At 48.2% G+C, this 25,001-nt stretch overlaps 1 protein-coding gene across 1 annotated transcript in view; it reads right to left on the bottom strand.

Moving 5' to 3' along the window:
* Positions 1–22,469, bottom strand: part of LOC144600182 (calcium/calmodulin-dependent protein kinase type II subunit alpha) — a 94,677-nt gene extending 72,208 nt beyond the window's left edge. The window contains exons 1-2 of the mRNA XM_078411668.1: positions 22,263–22,469; positions 21,192–21,286 (exon numbers count right to left, since the gene is read on the bottom strand). Of these exons, the coding sequence (XP_078267794.1) occupies positions 21,192–21,286; positions 22,263–22,324 (157 nt within the window). The 5' untranslated portion in view covers positions 22,325–22,469. The remainder of the gene's footprint in view (positions 1–21,191; positions 21,287–22,262) is intronic.
* Between the last annotated feature and the right edge of the window lie 2,532 nt (positions 22,470–25,001).

Below are 25,001 nucleotides of genomic sequence, written 5' to 3'. Positions count from 1 at the left end.
CTCAGACACAGAGTGAAGCTCCCTCTGTCCCATCACACACTCTTTTTTTTAATCAAAAAATGTATTCAATTATTTAAAAACAATATTTACAATGCAATAAAACAAAACAGAACCCACCACCAGAATACAATACAAACAAATATACCAAATGAAACTATTATACAACTATATTACAATCCCTATCCAGGATGCATCCAATCCCCCACGGTGCCCACCGGTCCCAGAAATCCCCCAGGGTGCCTGTGGACAGCACGTAGTCCCTCTCCAACACCACCCGGGCGCGGACATAACCCCGGAAAAGGGGCAGGCAGCCGGCTCGGGCAGAGCCCTCTTCCGCCTGGTGCCGTGAGTCGCGGATGGCCAGCTTGGCCAGGCCCACCAGCAACCCAACCAGGACATCACACACTCTTGGGGTCAGTCACAGAGTGAAGCTCCCTCTTCACCATCCCATCACACACTCTTGGGGTCAGTCACACACAGAATGAATCCATTTCAATTCCCACACTGACCTTTCTGTCCAGGGCCTCATCCACTGTCAGAGTGAGGCCACATGCAAACTGGCGGTATGGCACCTCCTATTCCGCTTGGGCAGCTTACAACCCAGCGGTATGAATGGTGCTTTCTCCAGTTCTTCAATTGGGTAATCAAGGGCCGGCGTGGACTCAGTGGGCCAAAGGTCCTGTTTCCACGCTGTATCTCTCAACTAAACTATAACATTTGGAAATGTTTAGAAGGATATCGGCCTGAGACTATGTTTAATTGGACTTTACTAACCGTTATTCCCTTTGTCCTGTATCTGTGCACTGTCGACGGCTCAATTGTAACCATATATAGTCTTTCTGCTGACTGGATTACGCACAACAAAAAGCTTTTCACAGTATCCCGGTACACGTGACAATAAAACTAAACTATGCTAAACTAAACTGCTATCTGTGTGGAGTTTGCACGTTCTCCCTGAGACTACGTGGGTTTCCTCCGGGTGCTCTGGTTTCCTCCCACATCCCAAAGATGTGTGGGTTTGTAGGTTAATTGGCCCTCTGTAAATTGCCCCTCGTGTGCAGGGAGTGGATGAGAAAGTGGGATAACATAGAACCAATGTGAACTGGTGATCGATGGTCGGCATGGACTCAGTGGTCCGAAACTCTGTATGAAAATTGTCTCATCTCAGTTCTAAAGGAGCCAGCCTTGTCTTGAGATTCCTCCCTAGTTTAGGGTTAGAGGGATGTGGGCCAAAGACAGGCAGGTGGGACTAGCGTAGATGGGGCATCTTGGTCGGCGTGTGCAAGTTGGGCTGAAGGGCCCGTTTCCATGCTGTATGGCTCTGTGACTTGGACCAAACTGCCACTCCCCACACCCGGGAACGTAACACAACGATCGCAATATTAGTTTAGCCAGGGGCCGCTTCTTCCCGCATCTTCTGCCAACACATGAGTGCATTAAGACTGCAGTGAGGAGGTTGAATGTTGCTATGGAAACCCGCTGTGTTTCAGATCGCTGGGCTGTGTGCTGTTCTTCCAGATCTAGAGAATTGCTGCATTATTTTGTCAGTCAATCTTAGCTGGCCTTTATTGAATTCTTTCTTCAAACCAAGGACTGCAGAGGAAAATTTTCACCTCTGCTTGGGAATAACAAAATATTGCTTCACTTCCAGAAGCTTGAGTTTCTACCTGGCATTTGCAAGAATGAAGTGTGATCTTGTGTGGAAAGGAACTGCGGATGCCGGTTTATACTGAAGACAGTCACAAAGTGCTGGAGTAACGCAGCGGGTCAGGCAGCATCTCTGGAGAAAGGGATGGGTGACGTCTCGGGTCGGAACCCTTTCAAAATCCAGAGAAGCAGCCAGACCCGCGGATTTACTCCAGTACTTTGTGTCTATGTTATCCAAAGCTGCTTCACTGGGGCGCAACAGTGGGGCAGTGGGTAAATCCTGACCCCAGGTGCTGCATGTGAGCATGTGGAGTTTGCATGTTCTCCCCGTGACTGAAGGAAATTTGTTTAGCTGGAACTTCAGCTTATTTTAGTTTAGTTTCGAGATACAGCAAGGAAACAGGCCCTTCAGCCACCGAGTCCACGCCACCCTTCCATCACCCATTTCCACTAGTTCTTCATTATCCCACTCTCTTATTCACTCCCTACACACTAGGGACCATTTACAGAGGGACAATTAACCTACAAACCCACACGTCTTTGGGATGTGAAGGCACGGTGGCCAGAGACCCAGATTCAATCCTGACTATGGGTGCTGTCTGTGTGGAGTTTGCACGTTCTCCTACTGACTGCACGGGTTTTAACCGGGTGCTCTGGTTTCCTGCCACATTCCAAAGACGTGCAGCTTTGTAGGTTAATTGGCTTTGGTAAAATTGTAAATTGTCCCTAGTGTGTAGGATAGTGCTAGTGTACGCTGATCGCTGGTCGGCACGGACTCAGTGGGCCGAAGGGCCTGCATCTCAATAAGAAATTGTGGGAGGAAACCGGAGCACCAAAGAAATTTCACATGGTCACAGGGAGAACACGCAAACGTCACACACACACACACACAGACAGACACTGGCTGAGGTCAGGATTGAACCCAGGTATCTGGGGCTGTGAGGCAGCAGCTCGACCTGCTGTACCATAATTGCAGCTGCTTGTGTCAACTCCAGTCCAAATGCCTCCCTGTTCTTAACCTTGTATGGCCGTGTGGAGGAGGTGGATAAACACAGTGTTTGCTCCAAGAGGTCGTAATGTTTTATCCATGCCCCAGGTCAGGGCACGGCTGCCAGCATGATTACCCGGGTGAAAGTTCCGGAACCACTCAGAGGCGCTGAGGTTCAGAAGGTGACTAACTGCGTAATAACTAGCTTGACAACGGCTGAAGGGGTCCGCACTGAGACTGGTTGAGCCCTGACAACTTCACTGACAACGTGATCCCGTGCCTGAGGCAATATATTTTCCATAGGTACAAGAAGGGCGGCACGGTGGTGCAGTGCTAGAGTTGCTGCCTCGCAGCGCCAAGACCCGGGTTCAATACTGGCCACGGGTGCTGTCTGTACGGAGTTTGCACGTTTTCCCCATGAACGCGTGCGTTTTCTCCGAGTGCTCCGGTTTCCTCTCACACTCTAAAGTCGCACAGGTTTATAGGTTAATTGACTTCAGTAAAACTGTAAATTGTCCATTGTGTGTAGGTTAGTGCTAGTGCACGGGGTGATCGCTCGTTGGCACGGAAGGGCCTGTTTCCACACTGTATCTTGAAAGTCTAAAGTACAAGCCCATTGCCATTGTTAACTGCAACTATTTAATCTCATGGATACTCTCCGTCATCAATCTTATATGCTCCTCACCCACTGAATCCCCTCCCACGGCCCAGGAACACACAGAAGGTGATGGGTGTATGGCACCAGCTGCCAGAGGAGGTAGTTGAGGCAGGTACTATAACAACATTTAAAAGACATTTGGACAGATACATGGATAGGAAAGGTTTAGAGGGATATGGGCCAAACGTGGACAGGTGGGACTGGTGTAGATGGGGCATCTTGGTCGGCATTGACAAGTTGGTTGAAGTGCCAGTTTCCATGCTGCATGACTCAATTACTCTATAATTGTAATTTTCAGAAGATATTTGGACAGATAAACGGATAGGAAACATTTAGGGAGATATGGGCCAAATGTGGGCAAATGGACAAGCTTAGTTTTAGACTTTAGAGATGCAGAGCGAAATCTGTTTTTTCAGCCCACTGAGCCCGGGCATTCCAGCGATCACCCTTTTTACACTAACACTATCCTACACACTGGTGACAATTTACAATTTTGCAGAAGCCAATTAACTAACAATCCTGTATGTCTGTGGAGGGTGGGAGGAAACCGGAGCACCCAGAGAAAACCCACACGGTCACAGGGAGAATGCCCAAACTCCGTACAGACAGCACCCCGGGTCTCTGGTGCTGTAAAGCAGAAACTCTACCCACTGCACCACTGTGCCGCTTGGGGGATCTTGGTCGGCAAGGACGAGTTGGGCCGATGGGTCTGTTTCCGTGTTGTATCTCTGAACTAAACTAAAACAAACGGTCATGGGGCTTTGATGCTGAATTCTCAGAGGGGAGATTCTGAGGTGACTGAGACACACTGACAGCTTTAAGAAGCGTACATAATGTTTAAAAGCAGAGACGGCCGAGGTAAAATTCTCTGACAGCCTAAGGGAATGGTGTAGTAGGCTGGAGGAGCTAAATTCCTGTTGCCACGGCAACAGATAATTTATTTATTTAGCAATGTTGTATTACGGCAAAGACTGGGAATTATTTTTTGTCAATGCAATGGGTGGGGTTGAGCAATAAATGTGTGATATCTTTTGGGTGCAAATCTTTAATATAAGATTGTCAACTGAGATGGTGTAGGAAGGAACAGCAGATGATGGTTTTAGCCGAAGATAGACACAAAATGCTGGAGTAACTCAGGCAGCACCTCTGGAGAAAAGAAATAGGTGATGTTTTGGGTCGAGAAGATTTACCAGGATTGTGCCAGGATTCAAGGGCCTGAACTGTAGGGGGAGTTTGGACAGGATAGGACTTTACTCAAGGCAGTGTAGGATGACCTTATAGAGGTATACGGGAGGAATAGATCAGGTAAACACATAGGGTAGTGGGTATATAGAAGGAGTTGCCAGAGGAGGTAGTTGAGGCAACATTTAGACAGATATATAGATGGGGCAGGTTTACAGGGATATGGGCCAAGATCAGGCAGGTAGGACTAGCGTAGATGGGGCAAGTTGGTCGGCGTGGGCAAGTTGGCCTATTTCCATGCTGTATGACTCTATAACTCTTTTCCTTTTCTCCTGGAATGCTGATTGATCTGCAGAGATACTACAGCATTATGTGTCTTTCTTCATTAACCGAGATGGGTTTGACTGTCGGATAGCTTAACTTAGAACGGTACAGCACAGGAGCAGGTCCTTCGGCCCACAATATCTGTGCCAAACAGCTTCGATGCTGACCTTGGGTGCTGTCTATGTGGAGTTTGCATGTTCTCCCTGTGACCGCGTGGGTTTCCTCTGGTTGCTCCGGTTTCGTCCCACGTCCCAAAGACGTGTGGGTTTATAGGTTAATTGGCTGTCTGTAAATTGCCCCAAGTGTGGGAAGTGGGATATCATGGAACAAGTGTGACCGGGTGATCGATGGTCGCTGTGGACTCGGGGGGGGGGGGGGGGGTGGCGGAAGAGCCTGTTTCCATGCTGTATCTTTAAATTTTAAAACATTTCAAAAAGTAATAACAGTTTTGCAACTCATTTCCGATCAATTGACTGATTGCTCTTGTCTAAGAATTGGTCAACTTTGGCAAATCAGTGCTTGGAAACAGCCATTGGGCTGATTAATTGATCAACTGGTGCAAAAAACTATTCGAAAACATATTTAAAATAATTTTGCTTCGTGATTGGATTAAGTTTATTGATGGAGGAATCTGTCTCTTGGTCCCTACATTTCCTTTCGCAACACAAACGTATTACTTCAGGATGGATGTAGACTTATCATAGAGTCATACAGCACGGAATCAGGCCCTTCGGCCCGACCTGCCCATGCCGACCTATATGTCCCATCGACACTAATCTCACTTGTCCACGTTTAGCCCATATCCCTCTAAATCTTTCCTATCCATGTATCTGTCCAAGTGTCTTTTAAATACTGTTACAGTACCTCCTCTGGCATTTTGTTCCATACACCCACCACCCTCTGTAAAGAAGTTGCCCCTCAGAATCCTATTAAATAATTTCTCCCTCACTTTAAACCTACGTCCTCTTGTTCACGATTCCACTATGAAAAACTGTGCATTCACCCTATTTATTCTTCTCATGATTTTACACAACTCTATAAGAGCCTCCTGCTCTCCAAGGAATAAAGCCCCGGCCTGCCTGCCTGACCTCTTCTTCTCACTCAGACTAATTGGGGTTTAGCTTAAGTTTATTATTGGGTATTAGTTTCAGAGATACAGCGTGGAAACATGCCCTTCAGCCCACCGAGTCCAAGCCAATCAGTGATCACCGATACACTAGTACTAACCTACCCACCAGGGATCATTTACAGAAACCAATTAACCTACAAACCCACACGTCTTTGGAAGGTGGGAGGCAACCACCGGAGCATCGAGAGAAAACATATGCAGTCACAGGGAAAACGTACAAACTCCACACACAAATGAAGTGATCATATACATATACAAAATCATGAGTGGAATAGATAGGGTGAATAAAGTTTACGGAATTATGAGATGCACAGATCAGGTAGACAGTTGGAAATGTTTTCCCAGGCTGAACATTACAAAGACTCGAGGCAAAGCTTTACAATGCGAGGGGCAAAGTTTAAAGACAGCGCAAAGTTTTACAGGTGGAACACAGGGGAGGAGGGGTGGGGCTTGTTAGATGTTACCTAACATTGGAGAATTCAACGTTCATACCACTGGGCTGTAAGCTACCCAAGGGGATTATGAGATGCTGGTCCTCCAGTTTGTGTGTGGCTTCACCCTGGCAACGGAGCATATCAGTAAACACGAGGAACTGCAGAGGCTGGTTTACAAACAAAGACACAAAGTGCTGGAGTAACTCAGCGGGTCATGCAGTATCTCTGAAGAACATGGATAGGAGATGTTTCTGATCGGGACATTTCTTCAGAGTAATTGTAAGGGGGAGGAGAAAGCTGTAAGAGAGGAGGTTATTTGTTGATTAGTTACCTAACATTGGAGAATTCAACGTTCATACCCTTGGGTTGTAAGAATATGAGGTGCTGTTCCGCTAATTTGCATGTGGCCTCACTCTGGCAATGGAGCTCATAAGTTCATAAGTTATAGGAGCTGAATTAGGCCATTCGGCCCATTGCGTCTACTCCACCATTCAATCATGACTGATCAGTTTTCCCTCTCAACCCCATTCTCCTGCCATCGCCCCATAACCCCCGACATCCTTACTAATCAAGGTCCTATCGATCTCCACCTTAAAAATATCCATTGTCTTGGCCTCCACAGCCGTCTGTGGCAATCAGTAGATATAAGGAAGTTTCATTATTTCATTCATGCACCTTTTGATTCTCAGCGGAGGGAAAGTTTTGCTTCTCTGCAAATGTTTTCAGTAATACCACTGCTTTGGTGGGTGACATATCTGAGAACGGATGTGTTGGCGTTGGAGAGGGTCCAGAGGAGGTTTACGAGAACGATCCCAGGAATGATTGGGTTGATGAGTAAGGCGTATTTGACGGCTCTGGGCCTGTACTCGCTGAAAGATGAGGGGGGACCACATTGAAACGTACCGAATAGTGAAAGGCCTGGATAGAGTGGATGTGGAGAGGATGTTTCTACTGATGGGAGAGTCTAGGTCCAGAGGGTACAGCCTCAGAATTAAAGGACATACCTTTAGAAAGGAGATGAGGTATGTCTTTAGCCAGAGGGTGGTGAATCTGTGGAAGTCATTGCCACAGACGGCTGTGGAGGCCAAGTCATTGGGTATTTTTAAGATGAAGATTCTCAGATTTTTGATTAGTTAGTGTGTTCAGGGGTTATGGGGAGAAGGCAGGAGAATAGGGTTGAGAGGGAATAATAGATCAGCCATAATTGAATGGCGGAATGGACTTGATGGGCCGGATGGCCTAATTCTGCTTCTATAACTTCTGAACTTTCATCCGCTGCCACCTTCCTATAGGTGTGTATTTTAAGTGATGTGACACGTGTGGGTTAGTTGAACAGAAGGGCTTCATGAATTAATCATACAGCATTATATTGCTGCTTTGAGTACTCACACAGTGTAATTCAAATGAGGATCACCTTCTGTAGACGTTAGACAGGTTTTAAACAGTAGTAAGAGAAACTGTGATGAATGTCGTTTATAAATCAATTTAGAGTCATGGTCATACCACTTGGAAACAGGTCCTTTGGCTCAACTTGTCCACACTGACAAGCATGCCCCATCTACACTAGTCCCACCTGCTTGCGTTTGGCCCATATCCCTCTAAACGTCCTATCTATTAATATAAGAAAATAACTGCAGATGCTGGTACAAATCGATTTATTCACAAAATGCTGGAGTAACTCAGCAGGTCAGGCAGCATCTCGGGAGAGAAGGAATGGGTGACGTTTCGGGTCGAGACCCGATAATCCTATCTATTAACCTGTCCAAATGTTTCTTAAATATTGTTATAGTACGTGCTCCGACAGCTCGTTCCATACACCCACCACCCTTTGTGTGAAAAAGTTACCCCTCAGGTTCCTATCAAATCTTTCCTACCTCACCTTAAACCAATGTCCCTGGTTCTTGATTCCCCTACTCTGGGCAAAAGTTCCTGTGCGTCTACCCGATCTATTCCTCTCATGATTTGGTACACAGTTTCCAATCTATAAATCTTCATGATGTTTTAGTAAGCAACCTCCCCATTGCCAGAGTGAGGCCACACTCAAACTGGGGGAACAGCAGCTCATATTCCGCTTGGGTAGGTTATAACCCAAAGGTATGAATTTTAAGTAACCTCAAACAACCCCACTCCCCCCCCTCCCGGCCTTCCTTGAAACCTCCCGAATAATGAAAGGCCTGGATAGAGTGGATGTGGAGAGGATGTTTCCACTAGTGGGAGAGTCTAGAACCAGAGGGCACAACCTCAGAATAAAAGGACGTACCTTTAGAAAGGAGATGAGGAGGAATTTCTTTAATCAGAGGGTGGTGAATTTGTGGAATTTATTGCCACAGATGGCTGTGGGGACCAAATCATGGGGTATTTTTAACGTGCTGTTTGACAGATTCGTGATTAGTACGGTATCAGGGGTTATGGGGAGAAAGCAGGAGAATGGGATTGAGAGGGAAAGATAGATCGGCCATGATTGAATGGCAAAGTAGACTCAATGGGCTAAATGACCTCATTCTGCTCCGATAATTTATGAACCGGGCCCTGGTGAGACCGCACCTGGAGTACTGTGTGCAGTTTTGGTCTCCAAATTTGAGGAAGGATATTCTTGCTATGGAGGGTGTGCAGCGTAGGTTCACTAGGTTAATTCCCGGAATGGCGGGACTGTCGTATGTTGAAAGGCTGGAGCGATTGGGCTTGTATACACTGAAATTTAGAAGGATGAAGGGGGATCTTATTGAAACATATAAGATAATTAGGGGATTGGACACATTAGAGGCAGGAAACATGTTCCCAATGTTGGGGGAGTCCAGAACAAGGAGCCACAGTTTAAGAATAAAGGGTAGGCCATTTAGAACGGAGATGAGGAAGAATATTTTCAGTCAGAGAGTGGTGAAAGTGTGGAATTCTCTGCCTCAGAAGGCAGTGGAGGCCAGTTCGTTGGATGCTTTCCAGAGAGAGCTGGATAGAGCTCTTAAGGATAGCGGAGTGAGGGGGTATGGGGAGAAGGCAGGAACGGGGTACTGATTGAGAGTGATCAGCCATGATCGCACTGAATGGCGGTGCTGGGTCGAAGGGCTGAATGGCCTACTCCTGCACCTATTGTCTATTGTCTATTAACACGAACTTCCCTGTGCCCCACCTGTAAAACCTTGCGCCATCTTTAAACTTTGCCCCTCTCATCTTAAAGCTAGACCCTCTGGACTTTGGCATTTCCATCCCAGGGAAAAGGTTCTGACTGCGTACCCTAACTGTGCATCTCGTAAGTTTATAAACTTCAATGAGGTCTCCCCCGAGACTCCGATGCTCCAGAGAAAATAATCCAAGTCTGTCCTTCCTCTCCCTGCAAACTTGTCCTATCCATTAACCTGTCCAAATGTTTCTTAAATATTGTTACAGTACCTGCCTCAACTACGTGCTCGACTGCTCGTTCCATACACCCACATCCCTTTGTGTGAAAAAGTTACCCCTCAGGTTCCTATCAAATCTTATCCCCCGATCCAGATATCAGTCTAGTAAACCTCCTCTGCACCCTCTCCAAAGCCTTTACATCCTTTCGGTAATGGCGCGAGCAGAACTGCACACAAGACTCCAAGTAAGCTTGGAGACACAAGAAACTGCAGATGCTGGAATCTTGGGCAAAACACAAAGTGCTGGAGTACTCAGCAGGTCAGGCAGCATCTATGTAAGGAAAGCTAAGGCCGTATTTCAGGTCGGGTCCCTTCTTCAGTAAGCTTGCTGTAAGTAAACTGTCGTGATTTTAGAAAATATGGCATTTCGTTAATGAGCTAAAAGACGAAAACACAATTTTAGTTGTGTACACAAGTGTATGGGGTGATCGCTGGTCAGTGCAGGTTCAGTGGGCCGAAGGGCCTGTTTCCACGCTGTATCTTTAAAGCCTAAAGTTATATAAGAAGTTGGTGAGACCAGATTTAGATTGTTGTGTCCAGTTTTGGTCACCATGTTATAGGAAAGATGTCGTCAAGGGGGCAGAGAAGATTTACGAGGATGTTGCTAGGATGCGAGCCGAGGCCTGAGCTACAGGGAGAGGTTGAGTAGGCTAGGAGTCTTGCCCAGAGTAGGGGAATTGAGAACTAGAGGACATAGGTTTAAGGTGATAGGGGAAAGATTTAACAGGAACCTGAGGGGGTAACCTTTTTGCACAGAGGTGAGTGGAACGAGCTGCTGGAGGAGGTAGTTGAGGCAGATACTATCGCATCGTTAGATAGTTAGACAAGTACATGAATAGGGCAGGTTTAGAGGGATATGGCCAAAAACAAGCAGGTGGGATTAGTGTCGATGGGGCATGTAGGTCGGGATGGGCAATTTGGGCTGAAGGGCCTGTTTCCATGCTGTATGACTCTTGTGACTTTCATTTGCCTCCGGACATTGGTATCTGCGTGCCCTGCCTATGCAAGGTCTCGATGAAGGTAAAGAACTTGGTCAGCCTGGATTAACTCAGCCACGGACACTATTGTGACTACCTTTCACTGCAATTGGTTGTTCTGATACACCTACCACCCTTTGTGTGAAAAAAGTTCCTATCAAATCTTATCCCTGATCCAGGTATCAGTCTAGTAAACCTCCTCTGCACCCTCTGCACACAACAAGTAAGCTTGGAGACACAAGAAACTTCAGATCCTGGAATCTTGGGCAAAACACAAAGTGCTGGAGTACTCAGCAGGTCAGGCAGCATAACCACGTTGGTTTAATTGATGTGATTTACCAGACTGCCTTCCAAAACATTTCATGCTCCATTGCCACCGTGACAACAAACCACAGACTCCATCAACAGATGTGGCTTATGAAGGGAAAGTGCAGTTACGTTCAAAGAACTCAACAGAGCAGACTCATAAAGAACTTGCATTTCTGTGGCACCGTTCTCATGAAATGTCCTGAGTCAAGAGTTTAGAGGGATATGGACCAAACGCAGGCAGGTGGGACTAGTGTGGGTGGGACATGTTGGTCGGCGTGGGCAAGTTGGGCTGAAGGGCCTGCTCCCGTGTTGTGTGACATGACTATTTCCTCGGGCTATATTCCATGTCAACAGAGGACAGAGAGATGACACCAACAAATACACCAATCTTTGCATCGGTCAGAAACATAGGAAAACAAGTTAGTTTTTGGAACTTTGACCTGTTCTGTCAGTCAGTGAGAGACTTCAGTTTAATTTAGTTTACATGAGCAGCGTGGAAACAGGCCCTTCGGTCCAACGATCATCCGCACACTAGTTCTATCCTACACACTAGGGACAATTTACAGAAGACAATTAAACTACAAACCTGCACGTCTTTGGAGTGTGGGAGGAAACCGGTGCACCTGGAGGAATCCCACGCGGTCACAGGGAGAACGTACAAACTCCGTACAGACAGCAGCCGTGGTCAGGATTGAACACCGGTCTCTGGCGTCGTGAGGCAGCAACTCTACCATTGCACCACCGTGCTGCCCTACGTCACCTCACTTTGGATGCACTTTATCCTGGAATAATTTTGTGATCAAATGTCCGTCAGTCTTAGATCTAAACTTAATCATTGAACCTGTGTCAGTCACCAGTTGTGGGAGAGTCTTCAAAGTTACCAATACAGTAACACTCTTTCCAATCTTCACCCCTACAGTTCACCACTAAACTGCTGCTTCCTCATCTCAGAAAGTCCATCCAATGATATCTCAATATTCTCTGATGATGGATCTTCAACCGGAAGCATTAACACTCTTTCCATAAAAGGCGCTGCCCCGAGAAAGCAAAATCTATCATAGAGGATCCCCACTATCCAGGCTGTGCCCTCTTCTCACTGCTACCATCGGGCAGGAGGTACAGAAGCCTGAAGTCCCACACCACCAGGTTCAGGAACAGCTACTTTCTTACAACAATCAGGTTCTTGAAGCGACCTGCACAACGCTAATCCTCCCTCAGCAACGGAACACTATGGACCACCTCTTGCACGACCACGGCCTTGGTTTGAAAACCCAAAACATTGCCTACCTATATCCTCCAGAGATGCTCTCTGACCCGCTGAGTTCCTCCAGCACTGTGTCAAACCAGGTTTGAAGTCAATCCAAGGCAGGACCTACATAGTGAATGGCAGGGCCCTGGGAAGTGTTGTAGAGCAGAGGTACACAGTTCCCTGAAAGTGGCATCACAGGTAGATAGGGAGTGTTGTAGAGCAGGGGCCATCTAGGAGTGCAGGTTTATAGTTCCCTTTAACCTTATTTTACAGTTGTACAAGATATTGGTGAAGCCACATTTGGAGTATTGTGTTCAGCTTTGGTGAGCTTGCTTTTGGAATGATGTCATTAAACTGGAAAGACTGCAGAGATAATTTATGAAGATGTTGCCGGGATTCGAGGGCCTGTGTTACAGGGAGTGCTTCTCCAGGTGCTCCGGTTTCCTCCCACATCCCAAAGAAGTGCGGGTTTGTAGGTTAATTGGCTTTGGTAAAAATTGTAAAGTGTCTCGAGTGTGTAAAATAGTGCTAGTGTGTAGGATATTGCTGGTCGCGTGGACTCGGTGTGCTGAAGGGCCTGTTTCCACACTGTATCGCTAAATACAATTTTGCAGAGAACAGTCACCTAGGGAAAAACTGTGTGCAATAGTCTGTCCCAACATTTGCCTATGTCCATTCTATGTAATAATGCAAATCCACTTCTAACTCATTTGCCTAACAGGTAAAACATGGGTCATGAGTTCTCAGCTTAACCACAGAGATAGTTTACTCTCAACCATGAAGATATGTAGAAATTTCATTAGCAAATTTGCAGATGACACAAAGCTGGGTGGCAGTGTGAACTGTGAGGAGGATCCTATGACGTTGCAGGGTGACTTGGACAGGTTATGTGAGTGGGCGGATGCATGGCAGATGCAGTTTAATGTGGATAAATGTGAGGTTATGGTGGAAAGAATAGGAAGGCAGATTATTATCTGAATGGTGTCAAGTTAGGAAATGGGGAAGTACAAAGAGATCTGGGTGTCCTTGTTCATCAGTCACTTAAAGTTAGCATCCAGGTTCAGCAGGCAGTGAAGAAAGTTAATGGCATGTTAGCCTTTATGACAAGAGGAGTTGAGTATAGGAGCAAAGAGGTCCTTCTGCAGTTGTACAGGGCCCTAATGAGACCGCACCTGGAGTACTGTGTGCAGTTTGGGTCTCCAAATTTGAGGAAGGATATTCTTGCTATTAAGGGCATGCAGCGTAGATTCACTAGGTTAAATTCCCGGAATGGCGGGACTGTCGTATGTTGAAAGACTGGAGCGACTAGGCTTGTATACGCTGGAATTTAGAAGGATGAGAGGGGATCTTATTGAAACATATAGGATTATTAAGGGATTGGACACGTTAGAGGCAGGAAACATGTTCCCAATGTTGGGGGAGTCCAGAACCAGGGGCCACAGTTTACGAATAAGGGGTAGGCCATTTAGAACGGAGATGAGGAAAACCTTTTTCAGTCAGAGAGTTGTAAATCTATGGAATTCTCTGCCTCAGAAAGCAGTGGAGGCCAATTCTCTGGATGCTTTCAGGAGAGAGCTAGATACAGCTCTTAAAGATAGCGGAGTCAGGGGGTATGGGGAGAAGGCAGGAACGGGGTACTGATTGTGAATGATCAGCCATGATCACATTGAACGGCGGTGCTGGCTTGAAGGGCCGAATGGCCTACTCCTGCACCTATTGTCTATTGTGTATTGTAGCTGTACAGCACAGAAACGGGCCCTTCAGCCCACCTTGCCCATGCTGACCAAGATGACATATTGGGGTAGTCTCATTTTCCTTCTTATCTTTAGTTTACTTTCGAGAGACTGCGTAGTAACAGGCCCTTCAACCCATCCAGTCCATGCCAACCAGCGGGTGCCTGTACATTAGTTTTATCACACACACTAGGGACAATTTACAGAAACCAATTAACCTACAACCCTGTACGTCTTTGGGAAGTGGCAGGAAACCAGAGCATCCGGAGAAAACCCACGCGGTCACAGGGAGAACGTACAAATGCAGCACAGGCAACACCCATAGTCAGGATCGAACCCTGTTGTGCCACCCTGTTGTGCCACCCTGTTGTGCCACCCTGTTGTGCTTGTGCATGGCTTCATGTACAGTCTGATTTGATTTGACCACATAGTTAAAGTGTTTGACAACCAGGAGATCGCATAGGCCAAGGCGGGCTGAGCGGGGATGTGCAGCGAAACGATCGCCCGGTCTGTGCTTGGTCTCGCTGACATCGTCCCCACCTAGAACAGCAGATGAAGTTGGATTGCACATAATCCTGGCCTTGAGGGTCAGTTTCCAAAATGCACACATTTGTCATGTCCATGAAGTAGCTGGAAGGAAATGTACATTACCAATAGTTATCAGTGGATCTTCACTGCAACTGTTTGCAAATCAAAAGTCTAATTCAACCTCCAATACATTGTGGCTAAATAAAGCTCTTCAGGGTCCCATTATCCAGGAGTTGCACATCTCAGGAAAGCTATTTAGCATGTCAAGTCAGTCAAGTAACGACATTTTGCAGAACACTGTACAAAATAATGAACATTACTTGCCTCACTAATGTCAAGATTATTCAAATACGATAAAACTCATAAAATAATTGGATTGACTGTTTAGTTCCAAAGTATATTTGGCACATCTCAGAGTCATACAGCACGGAAACAAGCCCTGCGGCCCAAGTCGTCCATGCTGACCAAGATGCCCATCTACACTAGTCCCACTGCTCGCGATTGGCCCATAACTCTCTAAAACTTTCCTAGCCATTTACCTGTCCATTAAATGCGTGTCTATTAAATGTTATGATAGTACCTGCCTCATCTACCTCCTCTGGCAGCTCGGTCTGCACACCCACCACCTTGCCTGTAACGCATGTTCATCGGCCCTTCAATGAAACATTACGCCATCTCACCAAAGCCTTTAAGACTTGGAGTAGATTTCTCCTGCACTATTCTTGCAAAAAAAGCCGGCTTTCTGTTCCTGCCGCTAACATATTTGCAATTCAATTACCTGAACCCCAGATCTCACTGAAATGCAATGTTCTGTAGCATCAATCCCCACCAGTACTGTACCCCAGTGTTATACAGTGACAGACCCGTCCCCACCGGTACTGTACCCCAATGTTATACAACAATAGACCCTTCCCTACTGGTACTGTACCCCAGTGTTATAGAGTGACAGACCCATCCCCACCAGTACTGTACCCCAGTGTTATACAGAGACAGACCCATCCCCACCAGTACTGTACCCCAGTGTTATACAGAGACAGACCCATCCCCACCAGTACTGTACCCCAGTGTTATACAGAGACAGACCCATCCCCACCAGTACTGTACCCCAGTGTTATACAGAGACAGACCCATCCCCACTTGTACAGTACCCCAACAAGAGCCAAAACAGTTAAATAGTAAAATTAATTAAATCTGCTCATTGTTCTAGATTTGCCCGGATAATTCACACACCCACTCTAAGTTGGTGAACATTTTTGACACCCACCTTTTTTCACTTCCCACTCTCGACACTCAGGTTTTCAGCCACATTCATTGCATTTATGATAATTTCCACAATAATTGTTTTTTGCACTATCGACATGCATGAAAGTGAGTCACGCATCACTGGATCGCCTCCTCCAAGGCCTGATTGAAAGCTACAACCAGCGCCCTATGTATGGGACCTGTGCCCTCAGTCACTTGCAATCACACCTCACCCTGGACAGGATTGAAAGCAATCTTGGAGACATGCTCGCGACTCTCATTGAAGCTTAATGTAGTTGCAAGAGACTGCAGTTGCTGGGAGAAAGGTCTTTGGTCCCTTCTCACCACAGATGCTGCCTGACCTGCTGAGTCCCTCCAGCATTTTGTGTTTTCCTCAAGATTCCAGGAGTTACACAGAACATCAACCAGAACAACCGTGCAGCACAGGAACCGTGCCCTGCGACCCACGGTGTTCGCGCCAGACGTGATGTCAAGTTAAACTGATCTCATCTCCCTGCGTGTGATCCATATCCCTCTATCCCACTTCTAAAGGCCTCTTAAATACCACTATCGTATCTGCCTCCAACACCACCCCTGGCAGCACGTTCCAGGCACCCACCACACTCACTGTAAAAACAATTGCTACTTACCCTCACTGTAGAAAAGGAACTTGCCCAGCGCATCGCCTTTAAACTTTCCCCCTCTCACCTCTTAGTTATAGTGTTGGACATTTCCACCCTGGGGAAAAGATTCTGGGTCTACCCTGTTTCTATGCCTCTCATGATTTTATGTATTTCTATCACAATATTGAATTGAATAAATTTTATTCGCCAAGTATGTATACGTACAAGGAATTTGCCTTGGTGCATTCCAAATGCAGTCTTACGAAGAAGATCCCTCCTCTTCGTTACTCAAACCATAGAATCATTCAGCGCAGAAACAGGCACACCTGAGCCCTATAATCCATTGACTCCCTCTACATTCCCATTTACTCCCCCCCCTCCCCCCAATTCTATTACCCAAGCACTAGTAAATGAAGAATGGGGGTGGGCACCAGTAAATGAAGAATGGGGGTGGGCACCAGTAAATGAAGAATGGGGGAGGCCACCAGTAAATGGGGAGTTGGGGTTAAAATAGGGATGGGTTTTGAGAGACAATAGGCAATAAATACTGAAAGAACCCATGTTGTTTAATTTCTCTGCTATTTCCCTTTTCCCCAAAATAACTTCATTAGGAGACCCCTATCAACCTTCCTTCATCGTTTTCTTTTTGTGCACCCACGCAGGTTCTTACAATCAGCTTCTTCCTAGCCTAGGACTCCAAGTTCCCTTTATCATTATTTTTGCGTCTGTTGAATCGTGAAATTTCCCCACCATCAGGTTCACTACTTTTGTTTCCACAAAGTTATCCACATTTGCTTTTTATATATTACCTTCAACTCTTGTCAACCACTTTTGAACCACATTTTCCAGTCATTTATGTAAATCACTTTATGTAGAAAAATCTTTCACATTATGATCACTTTTCCCCAAAGTGATCAGTTACCAACTCATCAATGGACACTTTCTGATTGCATAATAATTGATCTAAAATAGTCTAGTGTCGTTTAGTTTCGTTTAAAGATACAACGTGGAAACAAGCCCTTCAGTGCACCGAATCCATGCCGACCAGCGATCAACCCGTACACTAGTGACAGTTTACAATTTACAGAAGCAATTCATCTACAAACCCGCACGTCTTTGGGATGTGGGACTAAACCAGAGCACCCAGAGAAAACTCAAGTGGTCACAGGGAGCTTTACAAACTCGCACAGACACCACATCGAGTCAGGATCAAAACTTCAGTCACCAACGCTGTGGCAGCAAGTTTACTGCTCCACCAATGCGCTGTGCTCCTCACTGTTCCCACAACATACTGACTCTCATACCATCTTGCAAATTCACCCGCCGCATGATCACTGTTCATTTGGTTGATCCAATTTATAAACTCACCTGTCTTACGCAGATAATATGTGCATTAAAGACTCCACCTTTGTTACATTAACCTCTAGTTATACTCTACCCAACGGTAGCACAATTGTTTGGAAGACCAGAGACAACTCCCCACAGGGTGTTTGTTTTGTTTCTTAGCTCCACTCAAGTGCATTACGTTTCATTATTAAAAATCACATACTAGCTTGCATAGCTTAAAGATGAGAGGTATAGATAGGGTAGACAGTCAGAACCTTTTTCTCCCCAAGATAGAAATATCAAATATTAGAGGGCATAGCTTTAAGGGGCAAAGATTAAAGGAGATGTGCGGGCCAATTTTTTTTTTTACACTGATTGGTGGGTGCCTGGAACTCTCTGCCCGGGAAACAGTTATGATAGTGGTATTTAAGATCGGCTTTTGGATAGGCACATGGATATGGAACGAGACTTTAGAGATACAGTGTTAGAACAAACCCTTCAACCCATCGAGTCCTCGTACACTAGCAGTAATGAAAATTTGCAATTTTTTCTGAGGCCCATTAATCTACAAACCCGCACGGGCTTGGCATGTGAGAGCACCTGGAGAAAATCCAATGCGGTCACAGTGAGAACATACAAACTCTGTATGGACATCACCCGTAGTCAGGATCGAACCCAGGTGTCTGGCGCTGTAAGGCAGCAGCTCTACCTCTGCACCACTGTGGTGAAGGCATGTGGATTACATGCAGGTTGATAATAGTTGGTCTTGGCATCATGTCTAGCACGGACATTGTGGGCTGAAGGGCATGTTCTTGTGCTGCACTATTCTTTGTTCTGTTCTCGGATTACAGGAGCAAAGAATTTGTTTCTCTCTCCTGGTGTCCAAGTTTGCGGCTGGCATGAAAGTAAGTGGGAGGGCAGGTTGCAAGATTAAGACCGCAGCAAGATCTAGATAGGTGGAGCAAGTGGGTGGAATCTTGGCAAGGAGAGATAATGTGGGGATGTGTGAGGTGATGCAGTTAAGTGGAATCTAAAAGCAGACTATTATCTCAATGGGGAAATAAAACAGAGGGTTTAATGTGTTCTTCAGCATGGCTTGCATAAGGGTCCCGACCTGAAACGTCCTCCAGCGATGCTGCCTGACCCGCTGAGTTACTCCAGCACTTTGTGTCTTTTTTGGTAAACCAGCATCTGCAGTTCCTCGTTTTGACACTTTACAAAGGGCCAATTAAACTACGAAGTCGCTCGTCTTTTGGACGTGGGAGGAAACCGGAGCACCCGGAGAAAACCCACACGGTCACCGGGAGAACGTGCAAACTTCACACACAGATGGTGAAAGGGCACAAAGTGCTGGAGTAACTCAGTGGCTCAGGTAGCATCGCTGAAGAACATGGATAGGCAACGTTTCGGATCTCTTAAAATGCAGTCTTCTTAAAAACTATGAACTGCAGATGCTGGTTTACACAAAAGGACACAAAAGAGGTGGCTCCTGACCCGAAATGTCAACTATCCATGTCCCCAGAGATGCTGCCTGACCCACTTTGGGTATTTTGTCTTCTGGCTTCACATTTTACACCTCATTATCTCACATATTTTGTCTTTTCATCTTTGGCCTATGTCCAACCATCTCCCAATCACCCCCCCTCCACCCCCCCTCCACCCTGTATCCAAAGGAGCAGAGTGGAGTGAAGGGGAGGGACAGCATGGAGAGAGGGGAGGGGTAGAGTAAAGGGAAAGGTGGAGGGAGTTGATGGGAAGAGAGGGGGTTGAACGAGGTGGATGAGGGAGGGTGAAGGAGGAGGGAGCAGGGTCAGGGGAGAGTGAGTGGGGGCAGAGGAAGAGGAAGTGAAAGGGAGGGGGAAGGGAGAGAGTGAGGAGAGAAGTCGGGGTGGAGAGGGGGAGGGAGTGAAAGGGAGGGGGAGGAGGCAGGAGAGGATGAAGAGGAGGGAGGGGTGGGAGTAGGGGGCAGGTGTGGGGGGTTGTTTGTGAGCCCCATTCCCAGTTACAGGGGTGGGGGCAGGAACAGTCCCCATGGGGAGGGGGGAAACTACGTGGCCCTCTCACTGCACCACCCCTTGGCTTAGGGGGTCTGTTAAACTCTCCCCCCTCCTGAATCTCCTGTGCAGACAGAAGGGGAGGGAGGTGACCTATAATGGCCCCTTCCCAGGGCAGGGGGGGAACAACAGGGGGGGGGAGAGACTTGCTTCAACTAAACTAGCCACCCCTTCAACCCCTCTCCTCTCCTCCCCTTCACCACCACCCTCTCTCTCGCCCTCTCGCATCCTGCTCCCTCCCTTCCCTTCACCCCCTCCCTTCCTCCCGCTCCTTCCCCATCCCCTCTCTCCCATCTCACTCCTGGCCGTTCCCCTATCCCTCCCCTTCACTTTCCTCCCCTCAAACCCCTGCCCCTCACCCCCTTCCTTACCCTCTCTCCTCTCCCACCTCTCTCCCCTCACCCCACCCTCCCATCATCACCCCCTCCCTGCCTGCCTCAGTGAAGGCACAGACTAAAGCCATTCGGCCCACTGAGCCCAGACTAGCTATCTGCAGCCCCTCCCACGGGGAGAAAGGGGGAGGGAGGAGAGGGGAGAAGAAAGGGGGAGGGGAGAAGAAAGGGGGAGGGGAGAAGAAAGGGGGAGAGGGGGGAGGAGAGGGGGGAGAGGAGAGGGGGGAGAGGAGAGGAGAGGGGGGGAGGAGAGGGGAGAGAGGAGAGGAGAGGGGGGGTAGGAGAGGGGGGAGAGGAGAGGGGGAGAGGAGAGGGGGGAGAGGAGAGGGGGAGAGGAGGGGGGGGAGGAGAGGGGAGAGAGGAGAGGAGAGGGGGGGAGGAGAGGGGGGAGGAGAGGGGGAGAGGAGAGGGGGGAGAGGAGAGGGGGGAGAGGAGAGGGGGGAGAGGAGAGGGGGGAGAGGAGAGGGGGGAGAGGAGAGGGGAGAGAGGAGAGGAGAGGGGGGGAGGAGAGGGGGGGAGGAGAGGGGGGAGGAGAGGGGGGGAGGAGAGGGGGGGAGGAGAGGGGGGAGAGGAGAGGGGGGGAGGAGAGGGGGGGAGGAGAGGGGGGGGAGGAGAGGGGGGGAGGAGAGGGGGGGAGGAGAGGGGGGGAGGAGAGGGGGGGAGGAGAGGGGGGGAGGAGAGGGGGGGAGGAGAGGGGGGAGGAGAGGGGGGGGAGGAGAGTGGGGGGAGGAGAGGGGGGGGGAGGAGAGGGGGGGGGGAGGAGAGGGGGGGAGGAGAGGGGGGGGGAGGAGAGGGGGGGGGGAGAGGGGGATGTATTTGCAAATCCAACGCAGTGAACCAAATACAGACAGAAGGAACGCTTCTCTCCCCCCACCCTTCCTCTGGCAATGAACACACACTCACACACGGGGTACACAATCTCTCCCTCCCTCCCTCCCTCCCTCCCTCCCCACGCCTCTCCCCCTCTTGGCCTCGGGCTCGCCGCACCAAAGGGCACTTACCCCTGGCCGACAGTTTCTTTGTGTTGATGATCTTCGCTGCATACTCCTGTCCTGTCAAAATCTTCACACAGCGTTTGACAATGGAGAAGGCACCTCTGAAATCAGCAAACAGTGAACAGTCAGTCACACACACTCACTCACTCACACACACACACACACGGGCACACTCACTCACTCACACACACGGGCACAGGAACACGGGCACAGGAACACACAGGCACAGACACACACAGGCACACACACACGGGCACACAGAGGCACACACACACAGGAACACACAGGAACACACAGGCACACACCCACACAGGCACACATAGACACACACACACACACACACAGGCGCACATAGAGACACACCCACCCACACACACAGGCACACACACAGGCACACACACACACACACACACACACACAGGCACACACACACACACAGGCACACACACACAGGCACACACACACACAGGCACACACACACGGGCACATACACACACACACAGGCACACACACACGGGCACATACACACACACACAGGCACACACACACACAGGCTCACACACACGCACAGGCACACACACACAGTCACACACACACACACACAGGCACACACACACACAGGCACACACACACGGGCACATACACACACACACAGGCACACACACACGGGCACATACACACACACACAGGCACACACACACACAGGCTCACACACACGCACAGGCACACACACACAGTCACACACACGGACACACACACAGACCCACACACACACGGGCACACACACAGAAACACGGGCACACACACACATGGGCGCACACACACACACAGACACACACACACACACAGACACACACGGGGACACACACATATGGGCGCACACAGACACACACACACAGAGACACATACACGGGCACACACACGGGGACACACACATACACGGGCAAACATACACACCCACACACACAGACGAACATGGACACGGACTCACACTCACACGCTTACGGTCAGAGTGAAAGTTAAAGGGCAATACTCTCTCGCCAGTGCCAAGGGCGGTAAGAAACCCACGCTCCTTACTTTCCCAATTCCTCGTACATCTGGAATTCTTCGCTGAAACGGGTACATGTTATTGTAGCCATGCTTGCGGCTCTGCCTCTCTCTCTCTCTCTCTCTCTGCCCCTCTGTGTCTGTGTGTGTTCTCACTGCCGGCCTCTCCTTAGCCGGCTACTGATTGACAGCTCGCTCACACGGTAAAACTCGCTGCTCACTAGTTGCTCGAAGCATTTCCCTCCGTCACTCCCCCTCCCTCCCTCCCTCCCACCCACCCCTCCTTTGCCCATCTGTTTCCAAGACAACAACATCCATACATTTGCAGAGGGATGCATGCTTTTCCGCATACTTCCTTGGAAACCAATCAATTGAAGTGTGAATTAAAGGTTATTTTGTTATACCCCCCCCCCACACACACACACACACACACACACACACACACATAGAGGGAGAGGGTGGGGTGGTGTTGAAACTTTGGAAGCAGGTTCCCAATAGAACGATTCTCTTAGGGTTAAGGGAATCAAGGGATCTGGGGAGAAATCTGGGGTACTGATTTTGGATGATCAGCCATGATCATATTGAATGGTGGTGCTGGCTTGAAGGGCCAAATGGCCTCCTCCTGCACCTATTGTCTATGTTTCTATGTTACCCAACCCACGGGGGTGGGGGGTGAAACCTGAGGCTACAATTATTGAGTGCACTGAAATGAGGTGGTAACTAAAAGGGCACAAAGTACTGGAGAAATTCAGCAGGTCTTTGCGTCATTACAGCAGGGAAACAGGCCCTTCAGCCCAACTTGCCTACGCCGACCAACATGCCCCATCCACACTCATCCTCACCTGCCTGCATTTGGCCCATATCGCTCTGACCCTGTCCTATCCACGCAACAGACTAAATGTTTATTAAATGTTGCGATAGTCCCTGCCTCAACTACCCCCTCTGACAGCTCGTTCCATACACCCTCCACCCTTTGTGTAAAAGGCGGCATCTGTGGAGAAGATGGACAGGTGATGTTTCAGGTCCCTGTTCTCCAGAGGTTATGCCTGACTCGCTGTTCCTCCAGCACTGTGCCCTTTGGTGTAAACCAGTATCGGCAGATTGACTGAGGCTGCAATTCATAAGTTCATAAGTCACAGGAGCAGAATTAGGCCATTCAGCCCACCTAGTCTACTCCGCCATTCAATTGTGGCCGATCTACCTTTCTCTCTGAATCCCATTCTCCTGCCTGCTCCCCATAACCTTGACTCCCTTACTAACCAAGAACCTGTCAATCTCCGCTTTGAAAATACCAATGACAACCTCCCCCCACTGTCTGTGGCAATGAGTTCCACAGATTCACCTCTAATTTAATTAGATCGGCCGTGATCTTATTAAATGGTAGAACATACTCGAAGGGCTGAATGGCCTCCCTCTAGACATATGTTTCTAAAGGTAGAGGTGGCACGGTGGCAGGGATAGAGTTACTGCCCCAGAGCACCAGTGACCTGAGTTTGATCCTGACTACAGGTGCTCTCTGTACAAAGTTTGTACGTTCTTCCTGTGACTGCGTGGGTTTTCTCCGGGTGCTCTGGTTTCCCCCCACACTCCAAAGACGTCCAGGTTTGCAGGTTAATTGGCCTTGTTGAAATTGTACATTTCCCCTTGTGTGTAGGTTCGTGTTAGTGTACGGGGTGATCGCTGGTCGGCACAGACCTGATGGGCTGAAGGGCCTGTTTCCACGCTGTAACTCTAAAGTCTAAAATCTAAAAGTACTCATGAAGTCATACAGCACGGAAACAGGCCCTTCAGCCCCATTCGTCCATGCAGACCAGGATACCCCATCTACACTAGTTCCAATTTACTTGGGTTTGGCTCATATCTCTCTAAACAAGAGCCGGCCCTTGGCCCACAAAGTTGGTGTTGAATATGATGCCAAATTAAACCAATTCCTGCACATGATCCATTCCCTGCATATCCACGTGCCTGTTTAAAAGCCGTTTAAATGCCACTATCGTATCTGCCTCCACCACCACCCCATGGCAGCATGGTTCCACCCTCTGTGTAAAAACCTTGACCCATACATCTCCTTTAAACTTTCCTCACCTTAAAGCTATGCTCTCTTTGACATTTCCACCTTGGGGAAAAAAGTTGCTGACTATCTACCCTATCTGTACCTCTCCTAATTTTATATACTTCTATCATGAATCCAAACAACCCCAAGAGTTCCAGGTTCGTCCTACCTCTCCTTTGAGCGAAACCCTCCACATCCCCTTAACCTTTCCTATCCATGCAAAATGAGTTATAGTGCCTACCTCAACTACCTCCTCTGGCAGCTTATCCCATACACCTACGACCCTCGGTTGCCCCTTTGGTTCCTATTAAATCTTTCCTCTCTCACCTCAAATCTATGTCCTCTGGTTCTTGATTCCCAAACGAGAGTCATAGTCATACAGTGTGGAAACAGACCCTTCGGCCCAACTTGTCCACACTGGCCAACATATCCCATCTACACTAGTCCCACTGCCTGTGCCCCTATAAACCTACCCTATCTGAATAAAGACTCTGTGCATTCACCGTATCTATTCATCTCATGATTTTATACACCTCTATAAGATCATCCCTCAGCCTTCTGCACTCCAAGGATTATAATCCCAGCCTGTTCAACCTCTCCCCGTAGCCCAGGCACTCGAGTCCGGGCAACATCCTCGTGAATCTTCTCTGCACTCACTCCAGCTAACAACATCCTTCCGAACGGCAGGGTGACCAAAAAAGAACACATTACTCCAA

The sequence above is a fragment of the Rhinoraja longicauda genome, chromosome 14 (genome assembly GCF_053455715.1).
Source record: "Rhinoraja longicauda isolate Sanriku21f chromosome 14, sRhiLon1.1, whole genome shotgun sequence".
Classification (NCBI taxonomy): domain Eukaryota; kingdom Metazoa; phylum Chordata; class Chondrichthyes; order Rajiformes; family Arhynchobatidae; genus Rhinoraja; species Rhinoraja longicauda.
The sequence above is the reverse complement of the archived record's forward strand: the minus strand, read 5'-3'. Positions and strand labels throughout refer to the sequence as shown.